General features: G+C 31.9%; 1 protein-coding gene and 1 non-coding gene across 2 annotated transcripts; both read right to left on the bottom strand.

The window, feature by feature from the left end:
• Nucleotides 1–3,773: 3,773 nt before the first annotated feature.
• On the bottom strand, nucleotides 3,774–3,969 carry LOC139869623 (U2 spliceosomal RNA). The gene has a single exon (XR_011766226.1). It is a non-coding gene; the product is annotated as a U2 spliceosomal RNA (small nuclear RNA).
• Nucleotides 3,970–4,512: 543 nt separating this feature from the next.
• LOC139865858 (protein REDUCED CHLOROPLAST COVERAGE 3) lies at nucleotides 4,513–15,715 on the bottom strand. Its single transcript, XM_071853961.1, has 22 exons — nucleotides 15,491–15,715; nucleotides 15,315–15,376; nucleotides 15,055–15,147; nucleotides 14,764–14,836; nucleotides 11,583–11,921; nucleotides 11,426–11,490; nucleotides 10,845–10,976; nucleotides 10,720–10,761; nucleotides 10,112–10,633; nucleotides 9,759–9,913; nucleotides 8,922–9,408; nucleotides 8,770–8,832; nucleotides 8,580–8,681; nucleotides 8,057–8,374; nucleotides 7,889–7,981; nucleotides 7,673–7,774; nucleotides 7,484–7,588; nucleotides 7,225–7,358; nucleotides 6,821–7,136; nucleotides 6,626–6,738; nucleotides 6,449–6,527; nucleotides 4,513–6,277 (listed from the first exon to the last, which is right to left on the bottom strand). Exons 1-22 carry the CDS (start codon nucleotides 15,561–15,563, stop codon nucleotides 4,787–4,789), a joined length of 4,959 nt encoding a protein of 1,652 aa, XP_071710062.1. The 5' UTR covers nucleotides 15,564–15,715; the 3' UTR covers nucleotides 4,513–4,786.
• Between the last annotated feature and the right edge of the window lie 2,768 nt (nucleotides 15,716–18,483).

The following is an 18,483-nucleotide window of genomic DNA, read 5'->3' as shown; positions in this document are numbered from 1 at the left end:
AAAGTTCGGGTTAATCTTTAGCAAGACGTTGTACAACTTTACTCAAACTTCGTTGCTATAAAATAAGTCAGGAATGACCAGATGTAACCGGGGGCCCAGGACTCTTGACCAGAATCTAAGTCATGGCATTCGAGATCCACAAGCTTACCCATAAATGGCAACCTAGACATCATTCACTTACGACCGTGAGTAGCGATGAAGTTCACATGAATTATACATTATCTTTGATTAACCTTCACTTTAGGTGTATACACACAACGAATTATTAATGTGCTTAATAATTATATATGTGATAATATAACCTAAGTATTATTTAATATTTAGTTATTATACCTTAGTATGTCTTATATATATTAAATATAATTACCTTTAAATAAATACCTAAATTACTTCAAAAATAATAGTGTTTTATTAATCGAACATTATTAAAAAATGTCTAAATAATAAATTAAATATCTAAAAATTACATACATAATTTTTATAGTCTTAGTTAATCATATAGATTAGTAGAAAAATTTAAGAAAACGTTTTTATTATATTTTTGTATTTATTTTTGTTTTTACCCTTAATGTATTCACAAAACAATTTTAATTCTACATAATTACAAAATAGACCCAAATAATTATTTTTATAATTTTTATAAGTTTCTATCAGTCTAATAACCTGTAGAAAAATATTTAAAAAAATATTTTTTATTATTTTATATTTATTCTTAATTTACCTTCGAATTACATAATAATAGAGTTTAATTATATAATAAATACCAATTCGATCCAAGTAATTATTTTTATAATTTTTTTCAGATCTATATAAGTTTTAAAAACTCAGAAAAAAATTATATATATTTTATTTTTGGTTAAAAGTATTTATTACGAATTTTACATTATTTTTATGTTTAAACACTACATAATTCGTATTTAATTATAAATAATATTCCATAAATTATCAAAATTATTTTTATGCATCATAACACTTATAATACTAATTATAACATATAAACATAATTAATTTTGAATTTTACAAAGAATATACAATAAATATAAATATAAATGACAATATTGAAAAAAAATTAATAAAAATAGAAAGTACCTCAAATTTTCTTCAAGGTTTTGAGAGAATAACTTAAGTTTTTGTGTTTGGCAAGAAAAAATGAATGAGGAGCCATGTATTTATAGGTAAAAAATTGTTGGTGAAAAGAAAAAAAAATAATAAACTAAAGGTGCCAATTTTGACAAAATAATAAAAACATGTTAAAAATATTTTTAATAAGTTTTTATTTTTGAAAATATTTAGTCAAAATTCATGGGCTCATTATTTAATTTATTAAAAAAAATCTTATTTCTTTTTATTTTTATTTTTTTATAAGCTAAAAATATATATAATGATTAAAATAACTTATCATTTAATTAATAATTATGTTACATATAGTTTTAAATATAATACGCATTAATATTAACTAAAGTTATTTTATATAATTAGTGTAAATTTTAGTTAACAGAACGTGTCAACTAAAAATAAATATTTGATCAACGTCGAATTTAATTATATATTACGTATGGATAACAACCCTATAGTCAAATTAGTCAATTCAGGTATGGAAGTATGAGAGTTGTTATACCTACTGCCTGGTTCAAGACTTCAAGGTCGTGTGGTTTAACCAGAGCATCCCGAAACATGCTTTCTTGATGTGGTTGTTAATGGGTGAACAGCTCAAGATGCAAGATAGACTTAGATCTTAGGAGTTTTTCAAGTGTTTTTACTGCAATGATTGCTTGGACCCTCATGATCATCCGTTTTTCAAGTGCCCTTTCACCTCTTAGGTTGGGCGTCAAGATTTAGCATTGATTCGTATACCAATTGGTAGCGATGAATAGAAAGTGTGTAGGGATGTTCTTATCCCTATTGCAGGTCGAAACTCTTCAAACATTGTGGTTGCTAATTTTTTCTTTACTTCCTCCTTTCTATTTAACAACCATCAGAGAAAGAGTCGGTTGTTTTGAAAATCGCGGGGTCAAATGTTCGAGTCAATTCGGTCCAACGTCTTCTTGTCAAGTTGATCAATTAAAAGTCGTAGGCATCAAGGCTAGAGGTTCTTTGTCTGTTGTATGGTCTAGATATCAGTTTGTTAGTTGATAGCTAGTTGTTTGTTTTGATATCCATAAGAGTACATACGGTGTGAGAGTCTCGTCATGGAAGTTTAGCAGTTTAAGAAGACATTAACACATCTTGAATACCAAACTTAAATCATCAACCAAACAATTGTTAAAGTGTGGGGCATAAACGAAAAAGAAGTATTGAATGACATAAACTGACGATTGTTACTGATAACTTCATCCATCATTGATGGATAAAGCTTACCTTAGTTACAAATGTTAAAGGTTTGTTGTTTTCAGACAACAGTTACACTTTTCATACTCGTTTATATAATAGTTACAGTTCTCGACTGGTGGAATCTTCCACGTATCAGCACGCTATCGATGTCTCAAGTTTTCGATGATAGCTCTCTTTGCCCACACCTATCGATGATGGGAAAATTTTTATGGCAAGGAGTTAAATGGGTTGTTTGTTATTCTATATGGAAAGCTAGAAATGATCTCATTTTTAAAAATCTATCATGGAATACAACGAAGATCCTAACCAATATTCAAACAACTAGCTTTGGTTGGATTTCTAAGAGGATCAAAAAAATCATCTTTGGATTGGCATCAATGGCTAATTAACCCGCGCTCTTATGTTTCGACAAGATCGGGGATCGGTTAATTCTTTTTGAAGTTGCTATTGAGTTCCCTAGTTAAAATGTACATAGTAGCCTTTTTCGTGTAATTTTGCTCAGTAGGCTAGCTTGTTTTCGGTTTTTTCGGTTGTATTTGTCGTTGTACTTCTCTTTGGTTTATATATAATGCTTGCTTTTCAAAAAAAAAAAAAAAAAAAAAAAAAAAAAAAAATTAAAGCTTTTTACTAGATGTGGAATACCTTTAGCAATTTGGATATAACATCAGACCAATCAAACCTATCTATCCCTTTTCAATGTTCACTACCATTATATTTACAAAAACACCAGATCAAAAGGGCAGATAAAAATATGTACAAGTTTATTTTACAATGAAAATCACACTCAAAGTCTTTACAAAAATGTTCTCATAAAAAGTGCAAGAAATTAACATACCACCAAATACCTGTAAGGCTGTAACGATTTAAATACAGCTTAGTTCATATAAAATAGATCTCAATGTGACGTGTATTCACCATGGAGTAAACAATTATTATTGACTATAAAAAACATTAAAGACTCTAATGACTTGGTAAGGGCAGCGCGAACGCAAGCCCTCACTAACACAAACTATGACGTAGGTTCAACAACTTGGGTTGACCTTAAACTAGCACCTCTTCGTTATGTGCAATGAAGGTCACTAGCCTAGGCCATGAGCCTTCCAATTTTATCCTAGCATAAGAAAAATGCCATAGCCTAAACTTCAATGGACATAAAGGCATTAAAAACATCAGAAAAATGCCATAGCCTAAACTTCAATGGACATAAAGGCATTAAAAACATCAGAAGCAATTTTCTGTGGAGAGTCGGCTGACCAATTTGTAACAGTTTCTGGTAATTCAGTTGTCTTGTAACTGGATAGTAGACAAACAATTTCAATTATAGACGGACAGTATCTGGTATTTCAGGTGTCATAGTAGACGAACAATTTCAATTATAGACGATAATGATTGTTTCGTTATTTGAAATAATTACTTTAAGAGAAGTTTGGAACTAGTAATTGGAGGGGTGAGCCAAGCCAAGGCTGTAGTGCAACGCCAAGGCGACTCATAAAGACCCCAATAGCAAGCTATTGTGATGGGTCTTTCCCCATAAAAAATAAGATTAATATCGAGTGAGCCGATGGCTCACATATCAGATATTAAACTGATAAGAACAGATACTACACTTGATCTTAGCCAAAAGGCCGAGAAAGGTATGCTTGTTCTAAGCTTGGGCCTCTGTTTTTATAGGCAGTTTCTTCTTACTTTGTTTCTTTTGTTGGGCAATGTGGGATGCATCTCAAGTGATGACCTCACGCTTTTTGCATTCATATATCAACCATCTGGAATTATTTCAAGAACTTGATCTTCTACTCAATTCATTAAAGCTCCAAGTGATTTTGTAACCACAAAATTATAAGTGAAAGTCACAGGCTACATTAATATTGTACCAATTATGTTTGAGTTACTAATTAATAAGACATGGGATATCTTGTTTGTTACATACTTACATCAACATTTATAAAAATTTGGGGCAGAGGGTTTTCAAATGACGAGTTGATAATGGTTCAAAAATTGGTGCAATCTGAGTAGAATATAACAATTACAAACTCATATCAATGGGTTAGAAGTGTGAGTGTATCTATCTTTGTACAAATTTTTAACTGTAAATGTGATTTGTTCAGTGTAAAAAAATTGAAATTCACCAAAAAATTGGTGTGAACAACTTAATAATAGTGATATAATCATACATCAAACGTATAAAAAAAATAACTACGGTCAATCGTTGACGAAAAACAGTTAGCAGCCAAATGTTATTTGAAAGGTAAAAACCTCTGCTCTGGCATGTTATTAATGCATTTATAATTTCATTATTAGTCATACAACCTCCTGATACATGAAGAGGAACATTAACAACAACAACCTCCTCTGCATATGTTATCAAAAAATAACAGTTTTTAAAATTAATCTTAATACGTAGTATTAATTAATATTAATCCCAAATCCTTCCTTCCTCACTTGGAATCAATTCTCTTCAACGTACTGAAGCAGGTACAGATTGTTGCTGACCATGGTTATATAACCCACTAACCCCACTAGCAAACTGCTGCTTGTTCCTTCTTCGTTTCGTCACCATCACAAACCCTTCACCATCACCATTTTTACTATTCTTCGACTCGTTCGTGTTTGTCTCTTGTTGTCCTTCAGTCCCATAAAGAATCTTAATTATTGCACTGTCTTTCGATATTGCTTCAGTTGACCCGTCACTGTACTCGGGCCCAGGCCCTTTTTCATTAACAGAGCTGGTCTCGGGTTTAGTCTCAGTATTATCATGAACCGACTTTACAATAAAACTAAGTAAAATCTGTCTTGCTATTTCTGCCTTTTCAGCATCTGAACTGCTCTTTCGTAACTTTTCTTCATCACTTTTATCACTAGCTTCTGCACACTCAGAACCTTGCCAAGCTCGTTGTGGGACGAATTCAGGTGCATGCGGGTTCATGATTCTTGGGGTGTTACCGAACCCACTTCCGGGTATTTGATACTTCAAGAACCCGTTTTTCATCCTGAATGACTGGTTCATTCTGTAGTATAAAGATGATCTGGGCCCACATGGAACACGAGCCGCAATTGGTGGAAACCCAACAGGCTCGGCTAACATGCCTTGACTAGCTATAACATCGTAAACATTTGTAGCTATAGGATGAGTCAAAGGAACAGCACCTGGGCTGAATGGTTGAGCCGAAGCTGAAAGCTTGCTTTCAGCTTTGTTAGTTCTAGCTTCTGAGTCTTCAACTTCTTCGGATAAGGCTGATTTTGATGCAGTCTCGTGAACTATGTCGACTTCTTTAATAACTTCATCATCTGATATCACATCGTTTACCTCGAGTTTTTCATTTTTTACTTCCTCTGGTGCATCACCCGAACCAGTCATGATTTCGTCTTTTTTTACCTTCTCTTGCTCCTCAACTTCAACCTTTTCAAGTAACGGTTTTAAAACTGTACCTGGTGGAGCCACTGCAACTTCTTTGTATGACACAGACTTTAAAGCCATTGCGTTAGGTGAAATTCTAGAAACTGGAGTTCTCATGGGAGGCTTTATTAAGTCCTCACCGATGGTCAAACTTGGCTTTGATTGCTTTGGCTGAGTTAACTCAGTTGAACTCGGTCTCGGTGTTAATTTCTGCCCCTTGTGCTTTTCAGAACCATTAACATGTAGTCGGGTCAATTCTGGTCGCCTTCGGTTAAACTTTTTTGGCCCACCGTTTCCTGACCGCACCTTTGGATTGGCTTCTTGCCATCCTTCATCAGACACCGTTTCTTGTAGCTCTTCTATGATTGCTGTTTCAGTTTTACTAGTATTCTCCACCATCTTCGCTCTCTGGATAACTATATCTTGTTTATCCTCCCGAATAGTAGATTCTGCTTTTGTTACAACAGTCGTAATGTCGTCAGACATTGCCATGTCATCATTCCGTGACTCAGTTTGTACATCATGAGACTTCTCACCAACTGGTGAAGATGCCTATCAGGAGGATGGATACAAAGCAGGATCATTACTTGCAATTCAAAAAGTTAAGCACATATTTCAAACACTGGAGCCTTGTTAAAAAACAGAAAATTTAAATGTCGTTGGTTGAAATGATTTTCAAAATTATTTTTATCATAGTGTTTTTGTTAGTCTGTAATGAAGTACCTTGACACGACGTTTCCTCTGCGCATCTGCTCCCTTGGAATCCTGATCTGGACTTATGAAATCAAGAAGATCTGATACACTGCAAAAACGAAGTCAAAATATGTTGGTCCACAGATTCACATTGTTAGATACTTACCACTATCACTGAGTAATAAATTGTATATACCATATTAATACCTAAGGTGACCCTTGCTGGCAATAGATGCATCTGGTTTCGGAGTTCCGTTTCTTGCAGCTTCTTGCTGTTCCAAGGCTTTAGATTCAAAATATTCAAGCCATGCAGCAGCATCCTGTGTGTAATGGGATAAGAGTTACAATCACATGGAAGCAAGATAAATAAGTATGATTAGTTATTTCAAAGTTTGTTCGCACCTGCGTACGAAGATCTTCTGCTCCCAATTTCCCTTGAAGAATTTCTAACGTAGTTTGTTCATGTTGCACACTCAGAGAATAAGCTTCCATCAGAGAAAGAGCTATGGCTATTGCATGATAGCTGGCAGCGGTTTGTATATGATCCGCTCCTAGTAATCGTTGGTTGCACTTTAAGGCTTCATGAAGGTATCTGAGGGCAACATGGACATTTCCCATCCCCTCTTCCATCATAGCCACATTAATGTAAGTCGCAGCCGTGTTAGGGTGAGAGAGACCACATGTAAAATATAAAAGGAACAAGGCTCTATTGACATATCTGTGAAACAAAATGTCATTAATTATCATAAGTGAAAAGCCAAGTAAAATAGTCAACGGAAAAAAGAAATTCATGACGATTTACTTACTTGAGTGCCAGTTCAATGTGTTGGAGACGGTAATAGAAAACTGATAGATCCCCGTAACTTTTCATCGTATCAGGATGGTCAAGCCCAAGTTCTCTCTCATTTATATCCAACGCCCTTTGTTGATAAATAGTTGCCTGTACATAAGATCCTTCCAAGTTAGGCAAAAAAGATATATATTCAATGATCATCAAAAGTCTACATGGATTATAAGTTCTTGACATGGACACATCATCATCAAAGAAAGAAGAAAGCATGTCACCTGATTGAAGTCACCAGTGTGGTAAAGAACTACAGCAAGGAGACTATATGCACTAGCAGTTGTTCGGTGATAAGGACCACACACAGCAATCATTTTAGCAAGTGCCTTCAGTATTGCATATAAAATGTTTAACTTCTTGTTAATTCAAAGCACAGGACTTTTTAATTGCTTTATAAGACAGAATGTTACCTTAGTTCCACAATTAACTGCATCTTCTAGTTTTCCTTTATCCAGGGCAATCTTGGATGACTCCAGGAGTGTCCGCCCATCAGCAGAGGAGCATAGTACGTGCTGTTACGCGTATATCAATATTAGCATAAGTTGAGTTTTGTGTGTGCACATGTGTGAGTGAGTATGTGTGTGTGTGTGTGTGTGAGAGAGAGAGAGAGAGAGAGAGAGATGTACCTTGCATACGGGAACCATGCTAATAATATCGGAAGTCCTAAATGGATTGGGACTTTCCATATCAAAGTCTCTTGAAACCAATTCCAATCCAATCTAGATATGGTTGAAGTTATTAAGATTGATATACTTATAAAGTTTACAAACAATTGAAGCTGATCCAAATGGTACCTTGTGACATAGTCCGCGAAGAATTGATAACTTCCTCAAGTTTAGGTATTCATCCTTCATCTTCCAATTGTATCTTTTTGAAAGAAAAGCTTGTAGCCATTGTAACTTAAGACTTTGATCTTCAAGAAATTCTTGATTTCTATTGTCTACTTCCCAAGGCCCAAACAAGAGATTTAACGTTGAGACTATTGCAGCTGACAACTCGTTAAGGTTTTCAGCAGACGCGATAACAGCTTCAAGAATATGCTTAAAGGCACGTGTAACCATCTCATGAATACATAGTGATCGTATATGAGGAAGTTTATCAGCAAGCTCAACCTAATTAGTCAGATTAGAGAACATATTAGATAATTATTTTCATCAGTAAACCTTTACATATTGTCCAATAAAAAGTAAAAACGACAATAAAAACTTTTTATAAGATCAAACAGAGGCCTTGTCATTATAGAATTCAATCGCACGTCGAAAACATATGATGTCGTTTTTTCAATACAAAAAGAAAGAAAACTATAAGCATACGCACCACACGTCCCAGTGAGCGCATCTGTAACCCTCTTAAGTGCATGAAATCGGTGAGTGTGCGACCATCAACAGGAGAAAGTTCAAGTGATCCAAAGTCAGTTACCTAAAACAGGACCGAATTTGTTATTGTGCCATCAAATATAGTATAACATCCATTATGAATTAGATGCATTTGATAAACAGAATAATACCAGTTTAGGCAATGCGACCTCATCGTAGTATCTATGTGCCATCTCAATAAGCTCATCTCCTGACTGTTAGAAGAAGCGTAGAGAATTTAGCCATTTAAAAATTCTTTAACAAGGGCATGCTATACCTAAACTTTTATTAAAAATGATCAAACCTTTAGATGAAGACCGGTTCCACTTTCTTTCAACCGTAAGAAAGCTGCTTCTGATATCAGTTTCTTCAACTCTGAGTCAAAGTTTGATTCTGGGCTGTCTGACTCTATAACGGTGCTTTCTTGACTTAGATTGATTTCTTCTGTACTGTCCGAACAATCTGCATCACTTTGCTTCTTCTCCCGCTTCTTCAGCATTTTAAATTGTTGTCCTAAGCCTTTGACCTCTGTTTCAGCTTTATCATTTTTGGGTCTTTTTGCATCGTCTCCTGCTGGTGCTTCTTGCTTTTGCAGATACTGCACCCAGCACGAGCCCAATTCCCATCTGATAGGTCTCCCAGAATCTGTTGACTTTTCTAGGTTGGTCAAACTTTCCTTTATTACTCGTCTAACCAAATACCTTGAGGATTTTAAATTTCCCTGTTCGGCCTGAGGTGACTGGGATCCTGATAATTCCACACCTCCCGAGTTTGGAAGCAAAGCTCTTAAGCTGTAATAGGTTCCAATACAAAAAATTAAAAAATGATGCAAGCTAATTGGAAAGATAAACAGGTATTAATCATATCCGCCACCTCATTAGAGTAAGTAAAACTTATTTTTTAATGGTACTAAAAAAATAATTTCGTATGAAATCTTTAGTGATTACAATAAGAAATTATACTCCTTTTAATTCTGATGTACTCGTTTTAGTTGACTAAAATATAACGATTTGTTATAACTAGAACTCATATAAATAAAAAATCATTTTAGGTATAGATTATTGGTCTCGATTAAGAAATACTCATTATATTGCTAATTGCTAAGTCATATACATTACACACGAGGATCAAAAGTGCATACCTATTAACGTTAAGGGAATTGGCTCCACCTTCAGGCTGATCGTCAATAACGATATCTTGTGACATGAACTTCGCCTTTTTGATGTCACCAACAATCTTTACGGTGGCTGTGTATCCACAATGTCTTACAAACACTGTGCCCATTGAAGCGGTGTCCTGTAAAAGTTAACTGCATTTATTCAGATTTTCCTAGCCAGCAACAGTATGAGTAAACGATAAAATGCTACTAACAAAAAACAAAAACAAAAAAAGTTTTTTTAAAGGACTGGATCACTTGCACTGAAATACGTTTTAATGTCCGTTTAATATTTACAGCAGAAAAATGTATCAACCGGGGGGTCAATGCATACTTACATGGACAACTGCACTCTCATCTGCGGTTACACCCTTAAGTAAGTTTCTTATTGCAACTTCCTCTGAAGACATACTAGAGGATCCAACACCAATTACCTTCACTTCAGACTTTAAGCTTGCATCACTTGAATCTCGTCTCACTGTAATACGCAAGTCCCCTACACGATCCTCACAGACGATTGATCCCGGAGAACAATTCAAAGTTGCAGCAGAATCTAGGACTTTACGTATCGTTGAAACAGCTTTAAAGATAGAAACATCGACAAACAAATTATGAAGCAAGAATACTTTTCGGTCACGAACCACCCTTTCTTCCTCGGTCTTGCAAGGAAGACTAGCTAATATCGCAAACTCAGTGGCCCATGCTCTACGATCATGTTGACCATTTCGCCCTTGACCTCCACCATTTCCACCCCAGTTCTCGTCTTCTGATGGAAGGGGCTGCAAGTTCGAACCCGAGTCCAAAATCGATGGTGGTACTAGCCAACTGTTTGCTCGAAAACCATACGGAAGATTACCAAACTGAAATTCATGACACAAGTTGTGTTAACATTAACATCAAAATAATATTTATCTAGCACATGGATAAGCAAATGAATGAATGTTACCTTATTATGTTCTACATACGCTTTCATCAATAATTCATACGCCTGCATAATAATTTATTATCAAGTAAATATTACTCCCATACATAAATCTTTTTATTTCAATAAGAGAAAAATTCGATACTCACGTTAGCAAAAGCTTGGCTAAGCTGTTGAAGCAGATCCACTAGCGAATGGCTTTGCATAAAATGCTTTCCCAAGGCATGGAAGCCTTTTGTAGATGCAACTACTTGAAATAACTTGCCATTACATATTTTAATCTGCATATCAAAAAAACAATATTATATCATCATTCATTATATGTAATAATGTAATAATAGCTCACGATTTTTCCTCGCAGCGTTCAGATTATAACTTGCAGAAAATGTCATTGATTACTTAAATGAGAGAAACTTGAATGTTCAATGTTGTTAATGGCAGCAAATATAATTCAACTCAATAATAAAAACTTGAAACAACTTAATTATGTATTATGTATGATCACATTCAGGGATTGGTTATTGTTGTTGAATGTTCAATGCTGTTAACGGCAGCAGATATAACTCAATCCTTGCTAGAGGCTCTTTTTAAAAAAAATAAAAATAATAATAATAATAAAAAAATAATAATAAAAAATAATAATAATAATAATAAAATAAAATAAAATATAAAAATAAAAAATGTATGATCACATTGCATATTTCATCCTAAATTCAATAATTAACCTAACCTGCATTTCGAAGTGATCGCCCTCGCGGTGCTCCTGTGTGCCATGTCGAACAATTCGTTTCAGTTCTGCGAATCAAAATTAGAGATAATTTAATTAAATTAAACAGGCGATCATATAAGCTGAAAACGAAAACTCGAAATGTAATCATAGGGCTTACGTAAGATAGGTGGAGGGAGATCTGAAAACGAGAAGAATTCGTAGAAATCGGAAAGTTTCGGAACCGGATGAATCGCTGCCATATCGAGATTATCCGACACCGGAGACGTTGCCGTCGCCGCCGTCTCTGTTTCGGAAGAACCGCCGTTTTCAACGGTTTCTGTTGCTCCATTAGTCAACTGCGGATTTTGAGACCGTCCTTTTTTGGATCGAGCTTCTCCAGCCCCGGCACCGGCGGTGGTTCTTCCGGACTTGGGCTTCGTGTACCTCGTGGTGCTTGCTACTATATCCAGTAACCGCCGCACGTGCGCCACCGCATGCGCCTCATCAGTATAATCCTCTACATAAAACAGTCAGTGGCAATTTTGTAAATTAACAGAAGCGCAAAAACTATTTATTCAATATTTAACTTTTAACTATTAAATTAAAATTAAAAAATTAAATTAATTTTGATGGGTGTATTAAAGTAGTAATGAATCAATTACAATTTTATTTCTCGCCGTATCTAAATGACCCGAAATATGTGATTAGTAAATACCTGACAAATTGGAATGAAATTTTTTTATTTAAGCATATTATATATTATATTTATATTTATATTTATTTAAGTTTTAAAACTCTCTTAAATTAATTGTAAATTTTAAATATTTCTTTTCTAATGTTAACTTTCTTTATAAGATTTTTGTATTAGTATTATTAATGAGAACGGTTAAAAAAATATGCATAAACGTAGTTCTTCATTTTTATTTTTTTAAAATATGCTTTGATACCAAAAATAATAAAAGTTGTTTGATTAATCGGGTTTTATTTTAATTTTAATTTTATTTATTTAAGTAATATTTATAAAAATAATTTATAAAGTTTGTATAGTTTCAATATTATTTTAATGAGTTATTATAGTGTCAAATAATAATAATAATAATAATAATAATAATAATAATAATAATTAATTATAGTGTCAAATAATAATAATAATAATTAATTTATTGTTTATGTCTTCCATTTTAAGTTTCGTATTTATTATTTACATAAAAAAAACTATTACATAAATTTAGCAACCTATTTTCCAGCTTTTATTTCTTTCGTTTTTCAAGTTCAAGAAAAGAAATTTAATGATAAAATATTTCTAACTAATTACTAATTATTCAAGTCATAGAAGAATGTGACAGAGCATACGACATTGGCGTCAGTAAGAACATTGTCATCTACCACTATGGGAATTTTGTTAGAATATACCCTCAAATTCATTTATAAATAAATGAATAAAAACTCGTAAACATGTTAATGGTACCGCGGTTACACTTGTGTACTTGCAGGGCTAGAGGTCTCGGGTTCGAGCCTCGTCACCCGCTCTAGGAATTGAAATATATTCCTTGAAGGTGGCCCAAAGGGAAGGTTTTACCGACCCGCTCCGGGACTAAGATCCGGCCCGCCTGCCCCTCGGGATGGTTAAAGGGTCGGATCCTCAGAGTGTGGTTCGGGTTTCCTGCCCGAAAGCGCGTGTGTGTGCAAATGATGACTAGGCTTCGGTCCGGACTGATGCAAGCTTGCCTTTCAAAAAAAAAAAAAAAAAACTCAAAATGCGTGCATTTGATGAGAGATGCTATTAATATAAACTACTTTTCGATTTTATCAAATTAAGTCTCTTAAACTCAGTCTCCAACCAATAACTACGAGTCAATGGCATTCGTTACAAACTTAAAATTATTTCTCCATTTCTTGGTTTTTTGTATAATATAAAACACATGTAAATGTTATTTTGGTATTATAAAAATCTCCATAGAGATAATGTAAATTATTTCAATTTAATTGTCACGATGAGAATAAGAAAGTACATACCTTTAACTGTGGACAACCAAAAAATAAAATAAAAATTAATAGTAAGTCATCTGTAAGTACGTGTTAAAAAATTTAGTAACAATATTACCTTTTTGAGTCTTTAATGTATCGGTTTTATGAATAAAAAAATCATCATTGAATTAGAAAACTTAATATTTTATTTGTAGAATAAGACAATTTATGTGGAAAACTAATCAGAAAAGTTAAGACATATACGGAGTATATTACTGTAAAACATAAGAAATAAAGCAAAAGGCATTAACATTTTTAAAATTTTTTTTTATTCGCCTATATTTTATGCACTTATAATATACAGTAAATAAGTACTCCGTAATACGTACTACTCCGTAAATAATTTTAAGTTGTCTCCATGCGTATCTAAAATTCAAATGGACAGGCGAGAAATCATTGGGATTGTCCCCTCAAACATAAAGAATTACAAAAGAAATAAAGATATAACAACCGCTGATAAAATATTCATCCACGTGTAATTTAATTATAGTAAATGTAAACAAAAAAAATAAGCAAAAATCTATTGAATATCTTATGATTGAGTATTTGAGTATTAATAACTTCTCTAACAACATCATACTTACTCCTTTGTAAAACGAAGCTTTTTTTATAAATTATTATAAACTTTTTCTATTCAACTACTGTTCAGGCAATAAGCTTCGGGTGGATTTTCAAACGGCTAAAAAAATCCAAGCTTATATGGAGTTAATGGCTTATAAATCTAGCCTCGTTTGTTTCGGTTTCAAGTGATAGGTCTGGAATAGGTTAACCGCTATAGTCGGTAGTTATTCAAAGATAGTATTTAGCTATAACGCATAGCCTCGGATGTATTGGATATTTGTATGTTTTTTTCGGTATTTATAAAATGCTTACTTTTCAATTAAAAAAATAAAATAAAATAAAATTCAACTACCAGTACCACTACTATTTACTCCGTACTAGATGAGAAACATTTCTAAATTCCTTAGAGAACTTCACCTATAAAACCTACCTACCGTCACCACCAACACACAAAAAACTAAAACTTGAAAACCAAAATTGAAATTGGGAGTTAATTAATATTCTATGTTAAAAACTTGTATTATATAAACAAAATAACGCTCAATAATAGTGAAGAACAAGATGAACGGAAGAAATGGTTCTGGTTATGGTGTGACGGTGTGGATATGACGGTATGGTGGTCTGGTAGTATTACGGTGTAACTTGCATATATTTTTAATTATTCAAGTTCATATTGTATTTAGTTTATTATATTCAATTTTATTTATTTATTAGTTATGGTATGTATTTTTTTATTATAAAAAAATATTGGTGAAAAAAGAGCAACATACCTTCAACCATCTTCATCAAACATGGTCTTAAAGTAACCAAATCCAATTTATCATTTAATTTTGCACCTTTAACCTGTTCAACATTATTAAGCCGTCATTAATAAATACAACAATTTAATTCCAATTCATTATCAATAGTGATAGAACTATTATTGACACACTATTTTCAAATACACATCATTATGTCTCAATTACTCTATCACCGTATTCAATTAAATTAAATATTAGATATATATATTCTAATTTAATACTAGTAATTTCAACCATCGTAAAATTCAATGAAAAACTAACCTCATGTGACAGTGAGTAGTTTGTAATATGGCAAGTATCGACATTAACAGCTAGTAATTTCTTCACGTCTATGATTTTGTCTGTTGAGATACCCTGCATTTTCGATATAACTTAAGTTCATATTTATCAAACATTCAAACTATTAATCAAACTAGTAAATACAAAAACAATAACAATACTCAGTAAACAGGACAAAGTCCAAGAGAAAGAAATTGTTTACAAATCAAACTAATAAAAAATAATAATAAAAATATTAGTACCTTGAGTATAACTTGTGTGTCATAAGGAGTTATAACTGTTATATCTAGAACACTTGGAACAACTGCATAAGATTAAATTCATGTTAAATTTGTGAGTTTTTTGGTTAAAAAAAGATATGGAAACCATTAAATTAAAATTGAGATTGAAATTAAGATAATAAGATGATGATGATGACCTTTTTCTTCTTTCTTTTTCTTATTATCAACTTTGTTTTTGTTTCCTTTGCCTTTGTTAGACCGTGGAGCCATAGTGAGTTTTGTGTTAATGGAAAAATGAAGTGAAGAAATGAAATGGTTATATAAAAATGGAGAAGATGAAGAAGAAGATAGGAAGATAAGAGTGTGTTTGGAGGTACTCTATTTGTGGATTTCCAAAAAAAATCTGACCTCTCCTTTGAAACTTTGATAACCCCCTCTCTCTCTATTTTACAAGATACATGTGACCTCTCTTTTATGAGCAGCCTAACCCTATGAGAAACAGAGATAATTAATAATTATAATTATTTAAGTAGTAATAATAATAATATTGACATAATTTAAGTAGAAAAAATGTTGGTAAAATGTCATTTTGAAATTCGGGTTAATCGGTTTTTAAATGTATATATATACAAAATATTTTTTAAGCTAAGAGGTTAGAAAGTGAATGATTTTTATGGCATGCACATCTTTTCTTTTTTGAGAATACATCCCTTGTTTTACATGTGCTTGTTTTATTATAATTATTTTTTCAAACGATGAAATTATATAGATAAAAGACTAGCAAGAAAACTAATAAATTATAAATGCTTGAAGAACTAAGAGTTTCAACTATTACAATTATGACTTCTAGCAGATAACCAAGAAAATAAAAACATAAAAATAGTGTCAAAATAAAACATTTCTTCAAATTCGAAGAATACATGTGGTGCTTCTTGTTTGACGTATAACTTACTGATATATATCATTATACATGAATTAGTATAAAATAAAACTGTAAATTAGTATAAAATAAAATTGTCAAAAAGGGTAGACGTTAGTTGAAATTTTTTCTTCATCAGACTCGGGGGAGTATATATTTTTACTAAGATATACATATGTGGTATGCTCGAGTTTTCTTGTAACCGAACCTCAAGAGGTAGCCTAGTGTTGGAGTCTTGGAAATCGTAGTGGAGGACAAATAAAAAAAATATCCCGTAACTTATTTAATCATTCTAAGGTCACTTAAAGATGTGTTACTAGTGAAGTTTAGAATTATAATCTTTTATGATGTAAGAATTAGGACTCCAACCAATGGTACATTTTTTAAGATATGAAAACTTGTCAAAAGCATATTTGATAATTATAGGTTGTCAGATTTTCTCATTATTTTCTTCATCATTTTAGTTTATTATTATTTAATAATTTAGAAAGTATTTTTTATATTTAAATGAAAGATGAAACATAAAATTACATGTGTGACCTTTTTTTATTATAAATACATTATAATTGGTCTTGAATGTTTGTAAGGACAAACTTACAATAGGAGTAACATACACATACAAGTAACTAACACAAATATTCACATCTCACTGAGTTGAACTTCAACCTTTTAGTTGAAACGGGTTGAGTGCTCTTACGTTGTTTCGGGAAAACGTTAGTTAAATTTGATTGAGAAAAAGGAATAAAAAATAAAAGATAGAAGTAAAAGTCAAAAATTAAAATAGAAAAGAAAAACTCGAAGTTTACAAAAAAAAAAAAGGAAAAATACAATATAATAACAGTTATTATCAATAACAACAACAACAACAATAACAATTATGATTGACTTTTAATAAGTGAAAAGGTATGTGATTGATTTGTATAATAAGTGAGAAAGTAACTATTTACCAATTTTGTGTTTTACTTTATGTTTTTTGAAGACGAATGACGCAAATGCCTTTTTCAATAAAGTAAGATGTTCATCGACGATTAATACAAATCATTTAATAAAATAGTAAAAACTATATATATATATATATATATATATATATATATATATATATATATATATATATATATATATATATATATATATATATATATATATATATATATATATATATATATATATAATGAGTAGTTATTAAAAAGTAACAAAAGTTATGTGATTAGTTTGTAATAAGTGAAAAAAAGTGTGAAAAGTTGCGGTAATTTGTAAAAATTGAAAAGTTTGTGTTTTTTGAGTTATGTAGTTGACTTGTAAAGTAAGTGAAAAATTTTGTGGTTAATATGTGATTGATTTTTTAAAAATGAGAATTTTTGTGCCAAATTGTAAAACATATAAACTACACTATTCATCGATTTTAAGTGTTGGAAGAATCGGTATGTTAATTTAAGTTATGTGATTAATTTATAGTAAGTAAAAAGTTTTGGGGTTGATTTGCATTAAATTTGTGTTTGATTTTTAAAAAAGGAGTTTTTTTGTGTCAAATTGTAAAACATAGAAACTATATTATTCATGGATTTTAAGTATTAGGAGGAGTCTATTAATGGATTTTAAGTATTAGAAGAAGGATTAATAATGCTGGACCCTTTAAATTGATAATTCATATTGAAAAAAATACCATATTACGGAGTATAAAGTTGATTATAACTCAAGTGTATGCATAAGTGTTCCTCGTGTTTATCATGTGTATTAGGAAAATGAACAATAGAAAAATAGAGCGGGGGTGGCACCGGCGCCTCGGTTAATTTAAAATTTTTAAGGTTAAAAATTTGAATTTTTTAATATTTTTTGGGTAGATTTTGTTCTTACTTAAAATTTGATTTTGTCATCAAAAGCCTCATAATTTACTCAAAAGTTTTGAGATTTTTGTTCTCAAACTAAAAGCACAAAACCCAAATGGTTGTATTTTCATGGACGAGTGAAAGAAAAAAAAATTACAGTAAATCTTGACGCTTTTAAAAAATATTTCGCACTTGATGAAAAGTTTTCTTGTTCCTTCACTGACGATGATGATGATGATGATGATCCATTCCTAAATTAATACGGTACAAAATAAAAAAAATTATCCTTCAGTTCATACACTATACTTAGGAATGATAATAAATTGGATATGTATATTATGATGTCATATCCGCATCATATTCATTTAATTACTGTTAATCCCTTCATAACCATATCCGTTAGATTAGGCGAGTTAATGAATATCCGTTGAACATAAATAACTGT

This window comes from Rutidosis leptorrhynchoides, chromosome 9 (genome assembly GCF_046630445.1).
Source record: "Rutidosis leptorrhynchoides isolate AG116_Rl617_1_P2 chromosome 9, CSIRO_AGI_Rlap_v1, whole genome shotgun sequence".
Classification (NCBI taxonomy): Eukaryota; Viridiplantae; Streptophyta; class Magnoliopsida; order Asterales; family Asteraceae; genus Rutidosis; species Rutidosis leptorrhynchoides.
This window is presented reverse-complemented; position numbering and strand designations above follow the sequence as displayed.